At 35.2% G+C, this 21,900-nt stretch overlaps 1 protein-coding gene across 1 annotated transcript; it reads left to right on the forward strand.

The window, feature by feature from the left end:
* The first annotated feature begins 6,440 nt into the window (after nucleotides 1-6,440).
* SLITRK6 (SLIT and NTRK like family member 6) lies at nucleotides 6,441-13,142 on the forward strand. The gene is made up of 2 exons (XM_064712874.1): nucleotides 6,441-6,936; nucleotides 10,216-13,142. Exon 2 carries the CDS (start codon nucleotides 10,228-10,230, stop codon nucleotides 12,751-12,753), a length of 2,526 nt encoding a protein of 841 aa, XP_064568944.1. The 5' UTR covers nucleotides 6,441-6,936; nucleotides 10,216-10,227; the 3' UTR covers nucleotides 12,754-13,142.
* Nucleotides 13,143-21,900: the final 8,758 nt, after the last annotated feature.

Raw genomic sequence — 21,900 nt, forward strand, 5'->3', positions numbered from 1 at the left:
TAGGTTTGTGTCTTCTTCCCACTTTGACAGAAAGGCTGAAAGTGGGTTCTATAACTAACAAATGGAATTTCTCTGATGTGCTCTATTTGCTCTGTGATAGTAGTGTGAGTGGGGACAAGGACTATGGCTAGGTGGCAGATTAGTAAGCTAAGAAAACACACTTAAGGAGGTAACTGCATATAACTGCACAGATCTGTCACACCTTTCCTGAGTTGTATCTGTGGTCAGGTGTATTCAGATTTTTACAGCTTGGGTGCTTCCAATTAGAGCCCAATACTCTTGCAGTCTTTACTCATCCATGCATCAACTGCACCAGCAAACATTGAATTTACCTACAGACTTTTGGGAAGTAAAGCCAAAATAAGGTATTTGGAGTTCTTTTTCCAGTTCTACTACTTCTTGAGAAGTCTGGCTTCCTGGATATAGTGCAAAAGGAGAAATGGCCACTAGGGATTTAGAGATGGGGAGCTTTTTGTACCTCTGTGTTGTGGGTTAGCCACCTAGACAGTAAAGCACCACACAGCCTGCTCAGCTCCAAGCCACAGAGGGATGGGGAAAAGAATACAAAGACCAAAAGAGAAAAAAGAGAAACACTCACAGTTCAATAAAGGAAGGAAAGAAAGGGGGGAAAGTATGTAAAACTGGTCACTCATCACCTCACATGAGTAGGGCAGTGCCCATTTTCTCCCTGAGCAACAGGTAATTTTCCAAAAATGGCCCTCCCCTTACTTTTTCTTGCTGAGCATCACACTTTATGGTAAGGTGCATCCTTTTGGTCCACTTGGGGCAGCTGTCTTGGTTGTGTGCCTTCTTAATTTCTCGCCTACTCCTGACTTACCCATGGTAGGGCAGAGTTGGAAGAACAGGAAGTCTTCATATGTCTCAGAAGTAGTAAAAACCACTGTCATGCAACTGGTTTAGTCACAAATCTACAATATAACACTGTACACACAGCTGTGAACATCAACTGCATCCCAAACAGATCCAGCATACACTGGTACCTGCCAGCTTAAGATAGTTAATTTCTAGAATCACAGTGAATTACAGTGACTCCCAGAGTAGTATGTCCCAAAGATTGGCATCTTAAGCCAGACGAGACAAATTAACCCAAATATGCCCATACAAAAAAAAAAAAAAAGGACAATAGATCAACAAACTTGGACCTAATGAACTTTCAGACTCCCATCAATTCTGTATTTGGAAGTCAGAGTGGTGAGAAGCATGTTGCCAGCCATCAAGATCCACTCTCTGCAGAACACTACCTATACTTTACAGATCCAGAGTGTTCTCTGACAGGTGTGCTCACTTGCTTCAGTTCCTGTGTGATGCATTCAAAGCTGCAGCTCAGGACGCAGTGCCTTTGTAAAGGATATACATTTTCAGAAAAAAGATAAAATCTTTTTCAAAGCAGAGCTTAAATGCTAATTCACTACTTCATTAAACTGGTGCTGGGTCTGTGAATCTTACTGTGTATATAGAACCTTCAAGAGAAAGAAATTAAATGCTATGGCTATTTGCAATCTAGCCAAATACCAGACTTGATTGGCTACTGCAGACTTTAATCTTAAGGTGTTTTTCCAAGTTGTCTGATATAATCTATTTTAGCTGGATTTGGTGAAATAACAATAGCATGTAATGTGCAATTAGGTTAGGCACAAGCACACATTATCATGAATAGACTTAGGCATAGTCAGCATGTAGAAACTCATTTGTGTTTAATAGGATACTAATGTTAAATATCAATGCATTATTCATAGGCAAAAGGAAAGAAAATTGTTTTACACAGCAGTTTCAATATCTCATGTTTTCTTACTCATGTTTATTGAAGAAGAATAGAAAAGGAGTTTTGTAACACATACAAAAAAAAGAGTAAACATATGCAAATCGTATAATATCCTCTGTTCTGATTATTGATTACTGCACACCCAGTGGTTATTTCTACTTCTCTTGTACAGAAGAGAAAGTACAGAAGAAAAAAAAAATTCCATTACCAATTTCAAAATATTTACACAATTCTTTTAGCTTTGGGCTTCATCAGCTATTGATACTGAAGTAACATTTTTAAGTTTTATGAGGGCTAGGCAGTCAGCTGCTCTCAGGCCTGAAAGTCAGGAAATCTGACTATACTCCAATTGGAATATTCACAACTATAATTTGAAGCTGACTAATCAGAGGTGCAGATGGTAATTAATTGGCTGACTGTAACACATTGTTTAAAAAAAAAATTAAGTAAAAGATCAGTAACATATATAAGCTTACAATTATTTTTAAATGGATACTGACTGGAAGCCCAATGTAATCAGAAAAGAAGTCAAGGTCAATAGAAGTCTAGGCAAATTCAATTGGTTTCACACTGGCTTTTCTCTTGTACATGGATAAAAGGTACTTTATCCCATTCAGCTTCAAATAAAGTTTTGAATGGCTATGTGGTAGTGGAGAAGATCACTTCAGTCTAAACCTACAGTAATTAAGGTGAATGGACAACAAGGCTTCTGGGGTTTCAGATATTACTAAGAAAAAATTGATTTGTAGGGATCTTTTTGAGCTATTAACACACCACCCAATGCCAAACCATGACTCAACCTTTTGTGTGTATGTTCTTGGGTCATTGGCAAGCAAAATACACTTTGAAAAATATCCAACTGATTAATCATAACTGAAGATTGCAAGTACTCAGGTGACTTGTTTTCTACAGACCAGTCGCCTCTAGGCATTTTTTTTTAATTGACATTCAAATATAGCCAAATTCAGGAGGAAAGGCAAGGAGAATCTGTCTGTTCCAAGGAGTTGATTCAGATCAAGAAATATTTCTCACTCCAACACCAAAATTTATGAACAAGATGAACAATCTCAGAATTGGAGAGCAGATTTTAACTTTGATAATAAACCATTACATTGTGAAGAACTAGAAGTACTCTGTCGAAGGGTTAAACAAATAAACAACAAAAATAACCACAAACAAACAAACAAAAAAGAAATAAAGAAGATTCAAGACCTATTGCACAGATACTGAAGAAGGAAACCACAAATTTCAGAAATGTTTACACATTTTCAGAGATCTGACTTACACAAATAAACAGGATTACTAAAGAAGTATGCAAGGGAAAATACCTTGGTTTCATCTGTTTCCATTGCTTCATACTTTATTAAATGAATAAGAATCCAGTATTTTGTAAGGAATCATGCTCTTAAGTATAGCAGTATAAAATGCATTTTCACTCAAGTACAACATTTAAAGTACCATATGACTTTTTAAATTGAAAAATGAAATAGAAAGAGTGCTAACTTCAATGTACCTTTCTTTGAATTTTTTTTTTTCAAGAAATGTGATTTTTTTGCCTGATGGTAAATACAATGCATGCAATGTTACATATATGCAGGTGCAGCCTAGAAAGACAACCATATCCTCAGCTGCATAAGATGTGTGGCCAGCAGGATGAGGGAGGTGATTCTCTAGATGATCTTTAAGGTTCCTTCCAACAGAAACCATTCTGTACACATGATTTGTGTACTTATATATTAAGTATAAAAATATGGGTGTAAATTAATTTAATTAGAAAATGCATAGGGATAATATAAATTTGTTTCTTTAACCCGTTTCCTTACAATTTGAAGATCTTTTTCAGCAGACTTTTCAAAGATTTGCTTCTCAATAAGGGTCATATAAAGGTGAAACTAAATGCTTAAAGAGTAGCCACTAGGCCAGTGTAGCACTTGTACAGGGGAATCCTTACCTTTCTTTACACAATGGCAATGTGTTCATGACTGCAAAAAGCCACACAAACAGAGTGTTCAGAGCAGAAGGACAATATGTAAAAAGAAACATTAGTTCTGTGAGGGAAATAGGTGATCTGTGTCTGAAGTAAATAATATACTAGGCACTGTTAGCTTCCATCATTATAGTACATTACATTATGGGGGTTTTTTGGTGTTCTGTGTGTATGTGCATATGCCATGTTCTTAGTTAAGTCTTAGCCTTGGTGACAGTTCTTCCATATACAATTTTAATTTATAATATATGCATGAGTTTTGAGTTCCTCAGCAGGCTCTCTCACATGTGAATAGTCAGATGCCACTTAGTGGTTCCAGGAAAATGTTTCCTTTCAATATCATATATTAAGCTGTCAAACCTGTACTCTTACAGAGTTCAAAGAGTTCAAATGTTGCAAGAAATATAGGTGAAGAGTTGTTGATACAGACTTGGAACTTCTTGCAAGCAGGGATATATTATTTACCTCCTACGTCTTGTGTGCTATCAATGGCTCCTTGTGTGCATCCTGAGAAGTGATGATGAGTTCTGAATGATGGGGAAAAAATATTTTCTCTCCACTGAAATAGCAAATGCAAATGCTTATTCCTCCTGTTACCTTTAAACAATGAAGTTACAAATTAACAAGTCACCATGAAGATTTACATTTTGAAGACTAATCCGCAAATAATATGTCTGCAGTAAATGTAAGTCTGACAGTTTTAGATTTTATATATCCAAAGTTCACAAAATTTAAAATTGTTGGAACAATTGATTAAGACCTGAAGTACAGGGTAAAAACTCTGTGTCAGTTCAACTGATATGCAGATGCACTTGCAGAATCACATTCTTCATAATAATCTGCTTAATGATTCATAAAATTATGGTAGAAAAAACAAACATTAGTCATTTTTATAAATTTGATAAATATGCAGTTTTTGAATCACAAATACTATTGATGAACATTCTCAGTATTTTTTAATTCTGTATGCTTAGATTAGGAAACTGTCCTATTTTTAGCAATTGATTTCTGGAAATATTTTTGTTATCATGTTTTACTCTTGTGGCTGTCAACTCAAAAGCAAATAATGATGTTGTTTTCACTTTTAATGTGAACATCTATATTTGGAGATATTCTCTGTCTCAAACAGCCAACCACAAGTGTTAACACTTGAAAAATGTTCAGTAAAAATAGAAATAATTTAACTTGAAATACATAAATTCAAAACTAATAAAGAAAATAATGATTTATTTAGCTGGTCACAAACAGCTGAGAACCTTTGAGCCTTAACAGTAAAATGCCTGCAAATTGAGATTGAGTGACAAGGTTCATTAAAAGTAGCAAACTGCAAAAAAAAAGTGATGTGTTGAAACCAAATTGTTACAATTCCTCAGGAATATTTCCTCTTATTTTTTATTTTTTTTCCAAAATTTATATTAAAAAATATTTAAATATAGAGAGATATAAATCTTATAAATTTATATATAAAAGTTTACATATATGTGTGTGAGCAAAAATATAGGAAAAGATCTTGATAGCCTTCAGCACATGGAACAGTAAATTGCAATAGCCTTTTTGAGGTCAATGAGGCCACCTAGAGATCCATCAGTGCAAAAGAAATTACTGGAATCTGACTGGTTGGAGGCTGCAGTAAACAGTCTGTATAATAATCCGAGGCACAGAAAAACAAACCAGAAATGTTATGCTGCAGAGGGCAAATATGCTGGAGCACCACATCTATTGTTGCTCTCAAAAGGCTTTGTGACTCTGTGGCAGTGGGATGAACAAGGAAGTAGCATGTGCTGCTTATAAAACCATCCCATGCAGTGCAGGAGGGATAAGGAACCCCCTTCTTGCATGGAATAAGCATTTTCCAGTGGCTGTACTGTATCTGCTAATTATTTGTTTATGAGCATAAAGAAAATAATACCTTAAGCACGATACATGCCTTTAAAAATGCCCTCCCCCAAACCAGAGGGTTTTTTATCTAAACAGTGTTTCATGGAAATAAAATGCAGTCTCACACGGACAGATACCAATGCTGTGCTAACATCTGTGAAACAGACAATTACAATCAACCCAGTCTTCTTCCTACAGAGCAGGATGGGCAGTTTAAAAAAGGGCTGACGGCAGTCATTGTGCAAGCAGAAGCACTAATATTCCATAATTTTATTTTTCCATAATAAAGCATGTACAACTGTGCATACTCACCCCTACCCCATTCACACTGAGTGGACTGGATTGACAGCTTTACAGTCTCATTTATATATTTGAATGATTCTGCTCTTCAACGTGATAGACATATTCTCCAGAGGACAAAGTTTCCCTTGTGGTGCGATTTGTGGAGTGTATTTGGGCTGGAATGCTTTCAGGTTTCTAAAGCAAGCATTTGCAGATACAAACTAAATGCAGGGACTGCCCAAGAGAACAAACTGCAGGAGCTGCAGTGGATGTTTACTGTTTTTTTGCAAAATCGGGTATTAACAGCCCTTAAGCAACCTAGAAGATATTTAGCTGAATTTTACTTTCTGAGGCTCACTTAGATAAGGGGAAAAAGAGGTGAGAGAAATTGCAGGAGGAGGAGCTGATCTGTCTCAAGGTGGAGCTGTATCTTGTATTAAATGACATTGGCAGATTAAAGCTCTCTGGTGGGGAAGGGCTTAAAGGCTGAGTCAAAAGCCAAGAAGTCTCTTTATTTACGCCTACCTCCCAGCCCCTGGCAATCTGACTAATAACAAACTGAGCTAACAAGAAAGACTAGAAAGAACAGAGAGAACACAGGAGCAGCTTGCATCTAAAAATCTGACAAACCAAGTGATCAAGTCAAGCTCTGCTGAGCATCTTGTTTGTTTACTGCATCCAAATGCTTGCAAACAGTTAACTATATGCAGAAAAGTCAGCCTAGCTGTGAAGTATGCTGTGAATTTTAATTGAGGAAAAAGGACAACTGTTTACAGGATGGTCTGACGTGCACGGCTGCCTGGAAGATTTTTTCAATCGAATGCTTTGTACTTTGTCTTCTGAACAAGGATTTTAACTTTATGGAGCTGTAGCATTACCGGAGCTTGCAGCAAAGGGAAACTCAGAAAAAAGTGTGCGTTTTTCAGAGGGAAAAATTACATTGCATGGAAACAGCTGCTCCAACTGTGCATTACTGAGTGTACCAGGGAGTGTTGCTGCTGTACAGGTAAGAAAGATTCCGGTTAGCTAATTAGCTAAGCACATGAGAATTTCACTTCTCAGTAAAAGTTGCATTTATTTATCTGCATAACTTTTATGTTAAATGATGGCAGTTTATACTGTATTTTAAACAGTTTGCAGGGACATTTATTCAAACTGATTACTGTGTAGAATATGTGCATTAAGGGAATGTTGTTCTTGAACCTCTTAAGGGAGAGGAATGGGTGTTTGGTTTTATTTCAAGCGCAAAAATGGTCTTAAATGCATCATCTGAGTGTAATTCCCTTAAGAATTTAATAAAAAATCCCAAAGGCTTTTAGAAATTACTAATTCTTAGCTTGGGGGTTTGAAAATCATCATCATAGTTGTTTTTTTTATATATATAGCTAAAATAAGAAAATCAAACAAATAAACCCTCAAGCATAATGAAACAAGCTATTTCAATGTTTTAAAACCAAATCAATTATTACTTAGCAAGCATGAGATGCCTTTGCTGTAAGGTGACTACTTCTGGAAGTATTCAACTTTGCCTCATAGAAAAAACTGTGACATTTTTTAGTCTTTTAGAATTCCTACAGAGTTTAGTTACAGTATGCAGTCAGCAGTGACTTACATGAAAGCAGATAAAAAAAACTTAAGTTACTACGTGGAATTTGCTGAAAAAACTCACCACATGAAAAGTCTTTCAAATTACACTTTGTTGTATTGTGAATACTTTCAGTTAAATGTTAGTCATCTGTTACAAGAGGGCAGTTTTTATTTTACAATAGTAGCCCACTGAGAACTTCATTACATGTTTCTGAGTGTTTAGAAAAATTAAATGGAGAAAGGAAAAAGAATAAAACTCTCCTATTAATTTTTATTGTGTGGGTATATATATGTGTGTGAGAGAGTTCTGGCAGTGCTGCTTACAGAAGTATGACGATGATTAAAATGTGAATGTTTTCCAATTGGTTACAAATGTTACTTTCATCTCTGAGAGGAAGGCTTTAATTTTAGTAACCTAATTTCTCAATATGCAATAGAATGCAACATGCCTTAAAGATTTCTTTTTTCGTTTAATTTTGCTCAAGGACTTTATAAGTGTTGTTTGAATTTGATGCGGATTGACACTGGAATTTCTAATGAGAAAAAGTGTACAGAAATAAAGTTGAATTAGTCATAGCATAGGTTTGAAGCCGGCATCTGTGTCAAGAGCTTGTATTTTTTACCTTGGGTCACTGGAAAGGATAGTGATGCATGTAAAGCAAGGATAAGTCTCTAGCATAATGTGATCCTGGAATTATTCTGCATATTTTAAAATAACATCTTGACATGGTGTGTCTTATCAAATACTTCTTGGGAAAACAGACTTAAAGACATATATATTAAACATGGGCAGCTGAAGTTCAAAGAGGGTTATATGAGGCAACAAAATTATGTTGCAACTACTAAAACAAAGATAAAAGCTCATACTTTTAAGGACAATTTTTCTCACACTGTGAATTGTACTTACTACTTATAAACTCGTATTTCTACTCTCACTTATCAGAAGCTACTCATGGAGAAAAACAAAATTCACTGTGGACACACTGTTGTTCTTTGTGTGTGTGTGTGTAATACTCATGCCACAGCATTTAAGTGCATGCATGTGTAAAGCTTTGCAATCTGTTCTAAGGGAAGCCTTGAGAAATAGTGTTTCTAGTAACCAAGGTGCATGATATTCAAAATATGCATTGATGAGATGCCAAATCATATGACCACACTATAAAAATGTTCATGCATGTATTGAATTGATCCTTGTAAAATGTTCTAATCTTTCAGAAACTGACACTGTTAGTTGTGTAGTGACATTCTATACTTCATCTTTCAATAGCCTAGTTTGAAAGATTCTGACCTTTATTAGATGGATTACTTAAGGGTCTTGCTTAGTTCAGTACTCAAATAAATAGCACACCCCATAAACATTACTGGTTTTAAATAATCCATTGCATTTTAGGGGATTTTTTGGTTATTATTTACTTTTTTTGAAATTTGGAAATACTTAACTAAAGATTATAAGCAACGATTTCCCTCTATCTTATGTATCAAGAGTTACCATTGGTCTTGCTAATTAGGCAGCCTTGACAGAAAGAAACAGAGAATCTTCTAATAGCCTATAGGACAACTTAATTCAAGCCAATAATAAATGACTGATTTAAACATCTAAATTTTACTTGCAACTCCATAGCTGTATTGTAATGATGCATTTATCAAGTGTTTCAAAGTCTAAGATCAGATGGAAAGGTGATAATTATATTACATAACAAATAGTTGATAGTGGTGATAATTTTTAATTTGTAAAGCACAGTCAGGTCCATATACATTTCACTGTGGAAATTGATGATTATTATCATTGGGAGGAGTCTAATACTAATCTCAAAAAGTTTGCCCTTGCTTGCTTGTTTTTTCTGGCACACACTGCATTCTCAGTTCTCTTTTTTAACATTGTGTACGCAAATTTTTTTGTATGTACATTACATGTGAACATTACAGTACTTTGTGCTGTGGCCCCACTTTCACCCACAGTCTACAACATATGCATTAAAATTTAAGCAAAGAGAGATGATTATTTTGTCCATGTCCTTTTCAGTTTGTGGGTACAAGGATTTCAGAGGAAATACCCTTTGATTTCCATACATAATGCAGAACTGAAGAGAGATTCCCTGTACCCTGCAAGAATGGGCTTTTGCTCACAACACATTACTGATCCAAACCAAATCTTATTTCTCTTCAGCAGCTGGGTAGCATTAAGTTAATCTTAGCAAGGTACTCTTAACATTTGCAGTGCTATATAGTGACAGAAAGCAATGGTTCAAAATATTATATTAGCTTTGATATAAGTTTCTTGGAACAGTAAATTATTACTGTTTTCCACTGGCAGTCTATACAGTATATGAGTAAAACCAACACACTCCTGATTACATCCTACTTTGGATATCAGCATGAAAGTACTGAAGATTTCCCCTTAAGACTCTGTTTATTCATTCAGTACATCAAACTAAATTTATATTCTCTAATTAGAAAATAATTCCATTGTTTTGCATGATATGATAGCCCTTGGAAGGAGAAGTAGCACAGTGATGAAGATTAGGAATGTTTTTTTCTTTCTGTTATGCCAGGGAAAAGAAAAACAAAAAGAAAAAAACCCAAAAAACAAAAACCAAAAAAACTCCAGCAAACAAAGCCACAAAATCCCCCCAAACAAACAACCCAAACCTTGTGAAATCATGACTCTATTACTTATTTCCTTTTTTTTTTTTAATAGAATCTGCTGGACATGATGAAGCTTTGGATTTTTGTTCTATGCTCAATTGTGGTTGCATCCGATCCTTTCCAGTCACAGCCTTCTTTTTCTTCAGTCAGAGGATCTTGTCAGAGTCTGTGTTCCTGTGAAGAAAAGGATGACACCATGATTATCAACTGTGACAAAAGAGACATCAAGATGATATCAGAAATAAATGTCCCACCATCACGGCCTTTCCATCTTAATCTGTTAAACAATGGTCTGAGTATGTTACATGTGAATGATTTTGCTGGCCTTGTTAATGCTATTTCTCTGCATCTTGGTTTTAACAATATAGCAGATATTGAGCCTGGGGCTTTCAATGGTCTCAGCCTACTTAAGCAACTTCATATCAATCACAATTCTTTGGAAACACTTAAAGAAGATACGTTTAATGGATTGGAAAATTTGGAGTTTCTTCAAGCAGACAACAATTTCATCACAGTGATTGAAGCAAGTGCCTTTAGCAAGCTCAACAGGCTTAAAGTGCTTATTTTGAATGATAATGCCATTGAGTATCTTCCTCCAAACATATTTCGTTTTGTGCCATTGACCCATTTAGATCTGCGCGGAAACCAGTTACAGACACTGCCCTATGTTGGCTTTTTGGAACACATTGGAAGAATACTAGACCTTCAGTTGGAAGACAATAAATGGGCCTGTAACTGTGATTTGTTGCAGCTGAAGATATGGCTAGAAAACATGCCTCCTCAGTCCATAATAGGTGATGTTGTATGCAATAGCCCTTCAGTTATCAAAGGCAGCATATTAAGCCGGCTGAAAAAAGAATCTCTTTGTCCCACCCATCCTGTTAATGAACTAGAAGATCCTTCAGGATCACTGCCCTTGGTTGTAACCACCGCTATCAATGATAATCATCTATCAACTAAGGTGATTCCTCTCCTGAAAGCTCCTACTAAAGAACCAAGTTTAGTGCTTCATACTTCCAAGCCTACTACATTTCCAGGAATCTCTTGTCCTGTCCCTTGTCACTGCACCAGCCATATGCTCTCAGGAGTTCTTATGCACTGCCAGGAGCGAAATATTGAAAGCTTGTCTGATTTAGGACCTCCTCCTCCAAATCCTAAAAAGCTTATCCTAGCTGGAAACATTATTCAGACGTTATTGAAATCAGATCTTGTGGACTATGCCAGCCTGGAAATGCTTCACCTGGGGAACAATCGCATTGAGATCCTTGAGGAAGGTTCCTTTATGAATCTGACCAGACTACAGAAACTATATCTCAATGGCAATCATCTTACAAAGCTAAGTCAAAATCTCTTCCTTGGCCTTCAGCACCTTGAGTACTTGTACCTTGAATATAATGCCATCAAAGAAGTTTTGCCAGGGACATTTAATGTAATGCCAAAACTGAAAGTTCTCTACCTAAATAACAACCTTCTGCAGGCTTTGCCACCCCATATCTTTTCAGGTGTTCCCCTCACCAGACTAAATCTGAAAACAAACCAATTTGCTCATTTGCCTGTGAGCAATGTTTTGGATGAACTGGATATGCTGGTACAAATTGAACTTGAAGACAACCCTTGGGACTGTACTTGTGATTCAGTTGGACTGCAAAAATGGATACAGAAATTGAGTAAGAATACCATGATGGGTGATATTTTTTGTAAATCTCCCGGGCACTTAGCAAAAAAAGAATTGAAATCCCTAAAGAGTGAAGTCTTGTGTCCAGGTTTAATAAACAGCCCTGCCCTACCAACCCATGCCAGCTTTGTAGTCGTGACAACTTCTTCTCCTACTGCCAACACCGCAGACACCATCCTGCGGTCTCTTACAGATGCTGTCCCACTTTCAGTTCTAATATTAGGACTTCTCATTGTGTTTATAACTATTGTGTTTTGTGCAGCAGGAATAGTTGTTCTTGTTCTGCACCGGCGCAGGAGATGCAAAAAGAAGCAAGTGGATGAACAAGTGAGGGACAGCAGCCCTGTTCACCTTCAGTACAGCATGTATGGGCATAAGACAACACACCACACCACGGAGCGCCCAGCTGCCACTCTCTATGAGCAAAGAATAGTTACCCCCATGGTTCAGGTGTACCACAGCCCATCCTTCAGCCCCAAGCACACCGAGCAGCAGCAGGAGGAGGGAAGTGAGAAGGAAGCTAATGATTCCAAATATCTTCGCAGAAGTCTCCTGGAAAGAGAGAACAGTTCACCACTTACAGGTCCAAATGTCAAATACAAGGCTACAGACCAATCTGCTGAATTTCTGTCTTTTCAGGATGCTAGCTGCTTGTATAGAAACATTCTTGAAAAAGAAAGAGAGCTGCAGCAACTTGGGATCACAGAATATCTAAGAAAAAATATTGTCCAGCTCCAGCCTGACATGGAAGTTCGTTATCCTGGAACACATGAAGAGTTGAAGCTAATGGAGACACTCATGTACTCCAGGCCAAGAAAGGTTTTTCTAGAACAAACTAAAAATGAGTATTTTGAGCTCAAGGCTAATTTACATGCTGAGCCTGACTATCTGGAAGTCCTGGAGCAGCAGACGTGAAGCGATAATACATGGGGCTGGGGCCGAGTTTCTGTGATTTTACTTTAAGGTGGAATCATTGTAAATAAAAGTGCCTTATAAAAACATGTCAACAGTCAGAACTTAAGCACAGCAGTAATCCTAGCAAAGAAAAACTCAGGGATCACTGTGGGAAGCCATGGGGTTGTGAGCAGGCAATATGTCAAACCCCAAGTTAAGCAAGAATTTAGTCTGATTGAACTGTGTGAGGAAGATTGCTTATTGCACCATTCCTCATCATTTTGAAAAGGTGTATATGCCACTCTCCATTCACTTCTGTTTCCCAACCTATGGAAAAAAAAGTTCATTCCCTTTACCCCTTCTTTTTTCCCTCCATTTAATTAGATTCCTTTTAAATAACAAAAAGACCAAAAAAAAAAGAAAATTCCAACACCTGTGTTTGTATTTATAACCTTAGAGTGTATATGTTAGGTTAGAACATGCACTGCATCCATGACCACTGTCTACAACTACACCTTACATACCTTTATAATAAATATGAAAGGAGTTGAAAAGTTGTCATACTAAATGTCAGTTAAAAAGGAAAACAGATAAAATATTTTTGTTTATTCACCCAAAGCCTGCAAATATTTAAGTATTCTACACAGAACTTTATTTGAATTCTGTATCTGTATGTGGAAGGAAAAATATGCATCTATGTTTACCCAACATCTTCAACAAAGAAAACTGCAAGCCTTTTGCTACTTTCCCTATCTGATAGCTTTACCTAAGTTTGGACAATCTTTTCTTGAGCTGCTGCTATAAGATATTGTGCATCACTGGTGTTTCAACTCATAATCCTGGGTAATTTGAAAAGCTACTGAGAATCAGCTGTAAATATGTTACTGTGTTTAATAAGTTTGGTTTTTTTATAAATATATATATATACATATGTATATAAATAACTTCTGTGCTGGCTTTAAATATTCTTGAAGGAAATGAGTTTGCTGTGGCTAGGAATTTCCAAGTGCATATACAGGTCCTTTTCCACCCTAACCAAAAGCAACACTCAGACAGAATAACTGCAACAATACACACATGAGGAAGAATAATAGTATTTAGCTATTTGTACAAAAATATATTTTCTGAAATTAGAAGAAAATAAAGTGTTGTGGGAAAAATAGGTTACAAACACATAGAACACTCCAGGTTTATTTTTGCAATGAATTCTCGCTAGATTTATATTTACTATTTATTCTGTATAATTTTGTATTTTTTTCTTTCCAACTCACAAGAAAAGAAAAAGCTTATTCCTGGCTAATTTTCAAGCTAATCAAGGAACTGCTCTCTATTAATGAAAAAGAAATAAAGAGTTTTTTAAATGTCTTTTTCTTAAAGGTCACTTTTTAAAGAAGGCAGCAACTTCTGCATGCACAAGTTTTAAACTACTTGGGAATTAAACACAATGATTCTTCTCACTCTTGCCATGTGGACAGAAGCGTCTTATCCTGAGTTCAGTAAGGTCATTCAATTTCTGTGCATGACTGATGTGGTGCCAAAACACAATTTCTGACCTGCATCTATCTTCCTCCAAGCAAATCTTTTGTAAACTGACTATGCATGAGGTTTTTTTTTTCCTAATTCCTATTTGTAAAGTGAAAAATCAGCTTAATTACTACATGTATAGATATGTATGCTAAATTTAGCATTGAAATATTGATAAACTCAAAGTGAAAAGATATATATTCTTTAGTTCAAAATACTGTCCATGTCTTACCTTTTTGTATATACAAATTAGAGTTCTTCATGTTCTTCTACATAAGTTTCTGACAGAAAAAAAATCCTATATTATATATGAAAGTCAGATTCTCAGTTCTTTCAAATTTGCACAGACATAACAACTTTTATGGTGCTATACTAATTTCTGTAGTTTGAGGATCTGACCATCTTTTGTCTCTGTTAACAAATCAACTTCCTTATTAATATTTTTGAGGTGTTACCAGTTTGTTATGGAAGTAAAACCTGGCTTTAAAAAATTAAAATTCCAGTTATTAGAGAAGTATTATTTCTTCTTTCTATATCTAAGAATAATTTAATCAGAAAACCTGTCTATTTTGGAAGATTATGAAGAGTAAATGTGGCAACAACATATTTTGTTTCATTTCTATCTTCATTCCAGACTGTGAAAGACAATATCAAATATTGCATGTGCAGGTAGGGGCGAGAAAAAAGGGAAAATGTGCGTGCAATAACTTTGCATTAAATGAGTTATGGGATGTTATTTTAGATATACTTGCATATTCAAGCACATGTTAATGTGTTTCATGAGCATAGAACCTATGGAAACCCATGCCTGGATCTGGAGGAGCATCTGGGGGACAGATGGGATGGCTTAGAGCACTAAAATGACACTAAGTGTCTCCATTTAAAGAATTTAGTTTCACACAGGGAAAAAAAATCAAATAAATTTACTATATAGAATAATTAAATGCAGTTAAAAATTGGATTTATTTAATGGAAATAGAAAGCTTTGAATGCTGAATCAGACACATTAAATTTTTCTTTTTCAAATTCTCAGAGATCTCAAGTTATTGTAATGGAAAAAGTCAGAATGCAAATGTAAATGGTACTTGATAACAGAATTTATTATTTCAGTGTCGTTGATTTCAGTAGTTATTTCCAAAAAAAAAAAAAAAAGTGTGTAAAAATAACACCCTGCAATTGGCAAGATGAGGGGAAATGGTGATTCAAGCCCTCCGGCTTAGATTTAAGAGAAATAGCTTCAGACTAAAGACAATTGCCACATGCACAGATGTCACTTTGCTTAGCTGCTAACAGTTACTTGGCAGAATGTTGAGGACAACAGTGTGGCAAACATTCTTTTCCCTTGCAGTCTCAAAGCATCAGAAGGAAGAGTGAGCTAAATTAATGTCAAAGCAAGTCAGTTACACAGCTGTACGGGAGCCTCGCTCAGCAGGATTAAAGAGACCTTTACCATTTAGCTTTCCTTCAGAAGGGAGAGTCATGCCTTTCACTTTGTAAGGACAACTGTGCTCTGTGGCAGTCTGTATAACACTGCAAGGGCTTTGGCAATATCCAGGATTCTCCAGGATGTGGCTGGCTGTCCACTTTCCTATCATCACGTTGCCTACTGGGCTGCCATGCAGTGAGCCTTTATAATGAGAAGGGAGGGGTCTGCCTTACATTCAGATAGTGATTTTTCCAGCTATGAGGAAAATGTACACTGCCAAAACAAAAACGGACAAAGGTTTGACATCATATGACCATTTTTCAGCTAAAGAAAATCATTGTCTGCTTATAAAAATAAAATAATGACATAAGAACGACATCACATAAGAAAGAAGGATGTGATATCCATTTCTAGAAGTTTTTTGGAATATTCTAACAACTGGAAATGTGTTGCTATTGATGCTTGCAGAAAGCTGGGAAGGATATTCATAAATTTTCTTGTTAAAACCCTATTGTCATATTTTTATTTTTTTTTTCAGTGACAGGCATAGTCAAGTGGTTTGATACATTTTTACTTAGCTAGAATAATGGAGGGTGGAAGGCAAAGCATGTTTGACAGTGTGCAACAAAGTGGATCCATTTTTTTCCTGTCAAGATGAGAGCTTAATTGAGTGCGAGAACAGTGCTTCGTCAAGCACACTGGTGTAAGTGGCAGCTATGATGTTGTTGCTAGGGTACCTCAAGGTAACCAACACTATCATTTTTCACCTCACATTTGAACAGACCTGTTCCCTAAATAAACATATTAAAATCATTAATTACACTTTTTTGTTTTAAATTGAGCTTATATTTTCAGCTTCATAGAAGACAATTGTCTTTCTCTTTTTTTCTTTTTCTTCCTGCTACAAGTAAATTTCCCACAAACTTGTATCACTGGTACTTGATTTTATTGCCTGCAGTGATGCCTCTCCAAACTTTTTAAAATAAATAAAACCCAACCCTGCACTTAAAAAACCTTATCCAACAAAGACTATAAATGTACACATCAATTAGGACATTTGCCTATTCAGAAATGGCCTAATATTTTTGCACGTTCTTTTCCATTTGAATGACAGATCAACCTTTCTGTCATTTATTCCAGACTGAAAATTAGTTTGTACTTATTTTCAGTGGTGTGTCGAACATATCAGATTTGGATATAATCCTTTTCAACTTGCAATCAATGTTTCTCTGATTGGAATCTGAGGATCAATTTTCAGCCCCTCTTTGCATGACAAAACTGTTCCCTGTATGACTCCAGATTGGAGATGTTTGCCATGTACCAGTTAACTTACCTACAAATAGATTACTAATTGTATAGTGTGTTAAACCGAATAAATAAGTTTGGCCAGGATGGGAAACCACAACACCTTAGAAGGATTCATTTCTGGTATGTTAATAAAAAATAATAGCTATCACAAATAAGACATTATTTCACAGGATAAAGTGATAGCGGCAAGAAGAAAAAATGGGGACTGAATCTCAAAGTCATCACCAGAAGGAATTCTGGATTAACATTCTGAGGATGTCAACGTCTACAGCAACACACTTTATTAGTCACACCAAAACAATCTGCAAGTTTTGTGTAGATGTACTGAAATCATCCTGAGATTGAAAGTCAATCAAACACTTAATTCAAAAGATCAGAAACTTTCTTAAGACTGGCACATTTGTTTCTGTTGTACTCCCTAACAGAGAATATCTGCATTTCCATTAACGAATTTCACGCTCAGCGGTAGACTGCCCTCTGGCATTACAATCTGTTGCAATTGAAATCTACTCCTTGGAGAGTTTTTTCATTGTATGCATTGTCTTCAGTGGTGAGTTCCTCTGGGACCTGATGATTGGTGCACCATTGGGATCTGAGACAGGGAAGATAATCTTGTGTTATAAGTCAAAAACTGTCTTTCAATTTTCTGAGTTTGTGATATTCTTTATGTTGTTTGAGGAGCCAAATCCTTCTGTTCCTTAAAACAGAAATGAACTGTATCTGGACTCAATATATTTTCCATAATGAAAAGATAAAGCATGGTGTTTTTTTTTCCTGCACATCTCCTAACAGTCAGCCTTGGCTGTTTGACACAACAGAACAAATTCTAAAGAGCCACAGTCTAATGGAAAGCAGCTAACCTTGAGGAAGAACATAAAAGGCCAGATGCTGTTCATCTCTATGAAAGCAAAAATGCGATGAAGAATTTTTATTTTATTTATTCAGCTTCACCAAGATGCAAGAGTGCAAGTACATGCACACAGTACATTTCATAAAACATTTACCAAAGTTTCATGTTCTAAGACATTAACTTCAAAACATTCACAGTATGTGAATATTGCTACTGGAAGGACTACTTCTACTTGATTTTTACTTACAGTTTATGAAATGGAATGCTGGAATACAGAAAAGAAGAAACAATACGGTTTCATGCTTCAAGGAGAAATGTTATTTATTATAATTTCAGCTGTTTGTTTTTGTTAAAAAATTCATCCAGACTATTTCATTTTCAGATAATATTTTTTACAAGTTTAGAAGTTTTAAAATTCTTCTAGTTTTAATTATTTACCAAATAAACCAGAGAAGAGTAATTACTTTTTCAAATAGAAAGAAATATGAAACCTTTTATATATGAAGAAATACTATAGCATGCCAGGATAAACTTGCTTTTTAAAAGAAACTATGAAGTTTATTTTGTCAGCTCATAAAAGTTGGCATTATTTTTAGTTTTAAATTAAGACAGCTCAGCATCTTTCCATTTTTCAAAATTCAAAGCCAACATAACACTTCCATAATGACGCGTATTTGGGTTGAATGCATATTAAATGTTTCATTCTAAGACATATTAACAAAAAAATAACAAACTTTCAAATATAATCTACTACTTTCCCTAATATTTCCAAATGAAATGGTGTAGTGTACTGTTTAATAATAATAACTTTAAAAGTACATTTCCTTGGAAAGGAGACCAAACCAGACAAATTCTTTTGTATCTTTGTTTTATATACTTTTTGGAGAGTAGAATACAATGGATTTCCATTCCTGCAGCACATCATGTTTACACAGTTCATATGGCATGCAAAAAAGAAGGATTTGAGCTAACTAATAGTCTATGCAAGCATGTTCTTTTGTAAGTGGAAAGATGTTGCCATTGCGATTTTAAGATCTTGTGTGGTAAATATCCTTTAGATATACCTGTTAGATCAAATCCCATAGATGTTGTTTGAGAAGACCCCATAGATATCAGATATCTATGAAACTTGATACAAGAAGTTTCAAGCTTGATACAAACAAGATTTCAGGCTGAGAATTCTGGGAAAGTTTATTGGAATCCAGACACCCTGGAATTTTGGGTACTTGGAGGGCAGTGAAAAACATCCATCATTTTTTTACAGAGGAAAGGTTCTTGAGCAACAATTCAAGACTTGGATTGCTTTTCTCATCTTTCTCATCTTGAGGTGCTCAATGTTCCACAATGTTGTATCACATTACTTAAGTATGAACACAAAACATCACTAAATCTTGTGTTAATGAAGCATTTAGATGCTATTTTAAACAAAAGGTAAATATTTCCATCAAATAATAATAAAATGAAGATTAATATTTGGAGATTTTAATTGCCTCATGTTACACAAGTGTCTTTAAGTAATATATCACTTCAGGAGAGATGGGGGGCAGGTGGCATTCCTGATCACTCACATATTCGGATTTCCTGAAGGGAAATGTTGTGCAGAGGATAGGTATTTTCATGGTACCATACATGATAGTATGAAGGCTGAATCATATTTTGTAAATTCTAAAGTAATTGTTTATTATAGATTCTAAGGACTAAAATGTCATCTGAAGTTGGACTTCTTGCAGTGTCAGCTTCCATGATTATTTTTATTCATAAAAATGACTGCAGAATATACAGAAGCTTTATTATTCCCCATATAAAAGCATTTATGTAAAGAAAAAGATTCCCCTCTGAATTTTTGATTAATGCCCTGATCCAAGGGCCATTAAAGCTAAGGAATTATGTTTTTCAGATACAGAGTAATGCAGAAGCATCTTAGAAGTCTATGGATTTGTCTGCACAGATACATACAGAAAAAAGCACTTACAAAAGTATTGGGGTGTTGCTGCATTCTATTGTTTTCCAAACAGCATAAGCTGGAACCAGACAAGACCAGAGCCTGTTCTTAACTATAAGGCCTGACCATATGTAAAAAAAAATACTTCACAAAATTTATTCTGAATACTCCCATGACACGGTCTCCTGAAAAATGAAAAGGTATGTGTCTGTTTCTTCCCCTCATTTTTTGTAACACCTAGGTATGCTAAGAAGATCACGGTGTGAGTTATAAAGTAAATGTGAATAATAAAAGCCTAAAATACATGAGAATACTAAGAAAACCGCCTTCGCTGCTGCAGCATTGAGACACCGTGCCTAAAGTACCCATGGAACCTCACACCCCTGAAGCAGGAGGTTGGACTAGACAGCTTCCAGAGGTCTCTTCCAGGGACAATATCTGTGGTTCTAATATGATTCTGCATAAGATTTTTTAGGGCAAAATAGTCTACAGTCTTACTTTTCTATACACAGGCTTCCTGAATAAAAAGGAAAAAGGCATTAGTCACCAAACACTGACATGAAATAACAGCTTTTCATGTAACACTTTCTGTAACATGCAGATACAGTCATTTGGATTTTGCATTAAATAAACAGTGCTTCTTAGCGATATATTGGTGATGGTGAACTCTGGCTATATAAGTTTATTATTAAAAGCACTTTCTTCCAGAATAGATGACTTCAGATTTCTAAATAAAATATGGAAACTATCTGAAAGATTTGAAGAGTGTCCGTTTCTGTACTGCTAGAACTAATGATTCTTGTTTTCATGACATACTGCTGGTGTAATTCTATACTCATTTCAAAGGTAAGAATCATAGTTTTTCAAAACTTCTTCCAGGTTTTAATTCAATATATTATGTTTGTCAAAAGGACAAATTATTAAGCACTATATAAGTAATGTATGTTTTAAATTAAAAGTTATTTCACAAAAAAGTTCTACTTTAAGTCTTTCAAATTATGAAGCAGCAATTGGAACAACACTCTTTGGTCTAAGTGCAGTCCTTCATGCTACTTAGTAATCAGCTTTTTTAAAATCCTCCTATGATATGTTATCTGTTACCCGAAACCCAGTACTTCCATGCAGATTTAGGGCAAATATTTATGCAATTATATTTCCATGTTTCTTATAATCTTTAGCTATTTAAGTTAGCTATTTTTGAAGACTGGATACTAAATGGGTCTTTGATTTGTCCTATGATGTCTGTTAGTAAGTTCGTTATATGTACTTGTACAAATATTACATACTTTTATATCTTTGTGGAAACCAAATTTCTCAGACCTAACTAGACCTATATCTGGAAGTGGTTTCCTAACTTTGGTAATAGAATATTTTTTAATAAAAATGCCTATAATTTGTATGCTTTTGATAGGTCTTATATATATTAATCTTGTAAATTAAACCTCTGAAAGACAGTACGTACACAGACATGTTCTTACCAGACCAATTGTTTAGCCACATGTGGACGAAGCAAAGGACTGAATTAATCACAGATAGTCATCAAAAATATTCAATAGAATAAATTCTAGCTTGAGATTAAACATGAACATAAGAGTTCAAAAGCTTTTAGAAATAAACAAAAATACTTGTTATTTCTAGAGTTTAAAAGCAGAAGATTAGACGCCAATCATGTAAATCTTTGACAAAGAACATCAATAAAAAAATGCATTTTTTTCTATCTAAATATGTAAATACACTGCCACATAATTTTGAAATTTTTATTCCTACATAAGATGCTTTCTTCAGACATCAAATGCCCAACACAGTTATGGAATTTGGCTGACTTAATACACAGTTGTATTCTCCTGATTCTGCAGTGAATCCTTGGTCTCACACATAAAAGGTAGATCCAAGAGAGGACTGAAAAACATTGTGTTTTAATTAAAATAAAAAGTCATTAAAATATTTCAAGTATGTATCTATTGTTCTCTGCATAACCTATCACTTATTTTTATTTATCATCCATCTCATTTTGTTCTTTATTTTCTTTCTTCTCTTTTTAAAATGTCTTTTTTCATGTATGTAAAATTTTGTAGCCTGGATAAATTTAAGTTGATGGGTTTTTGGTAACAATTAACT

Source organism: Zonotrichia leucophrys, chromosome 1 (assembly GCF_028769735.1).
Source record: "Zonotrichia leucophrys gambelii isolate GWCS_2022_RI chromosome 1, RI_Zleu_2.0, whole genome shotgun sequence".
NCBI classification, from domain to species: Eukaryota; Metazoa; Chordata; class Aves; order Passeriformes; family Passerellidae; genus Zonotrichia; species Zonotrichia leucophrys.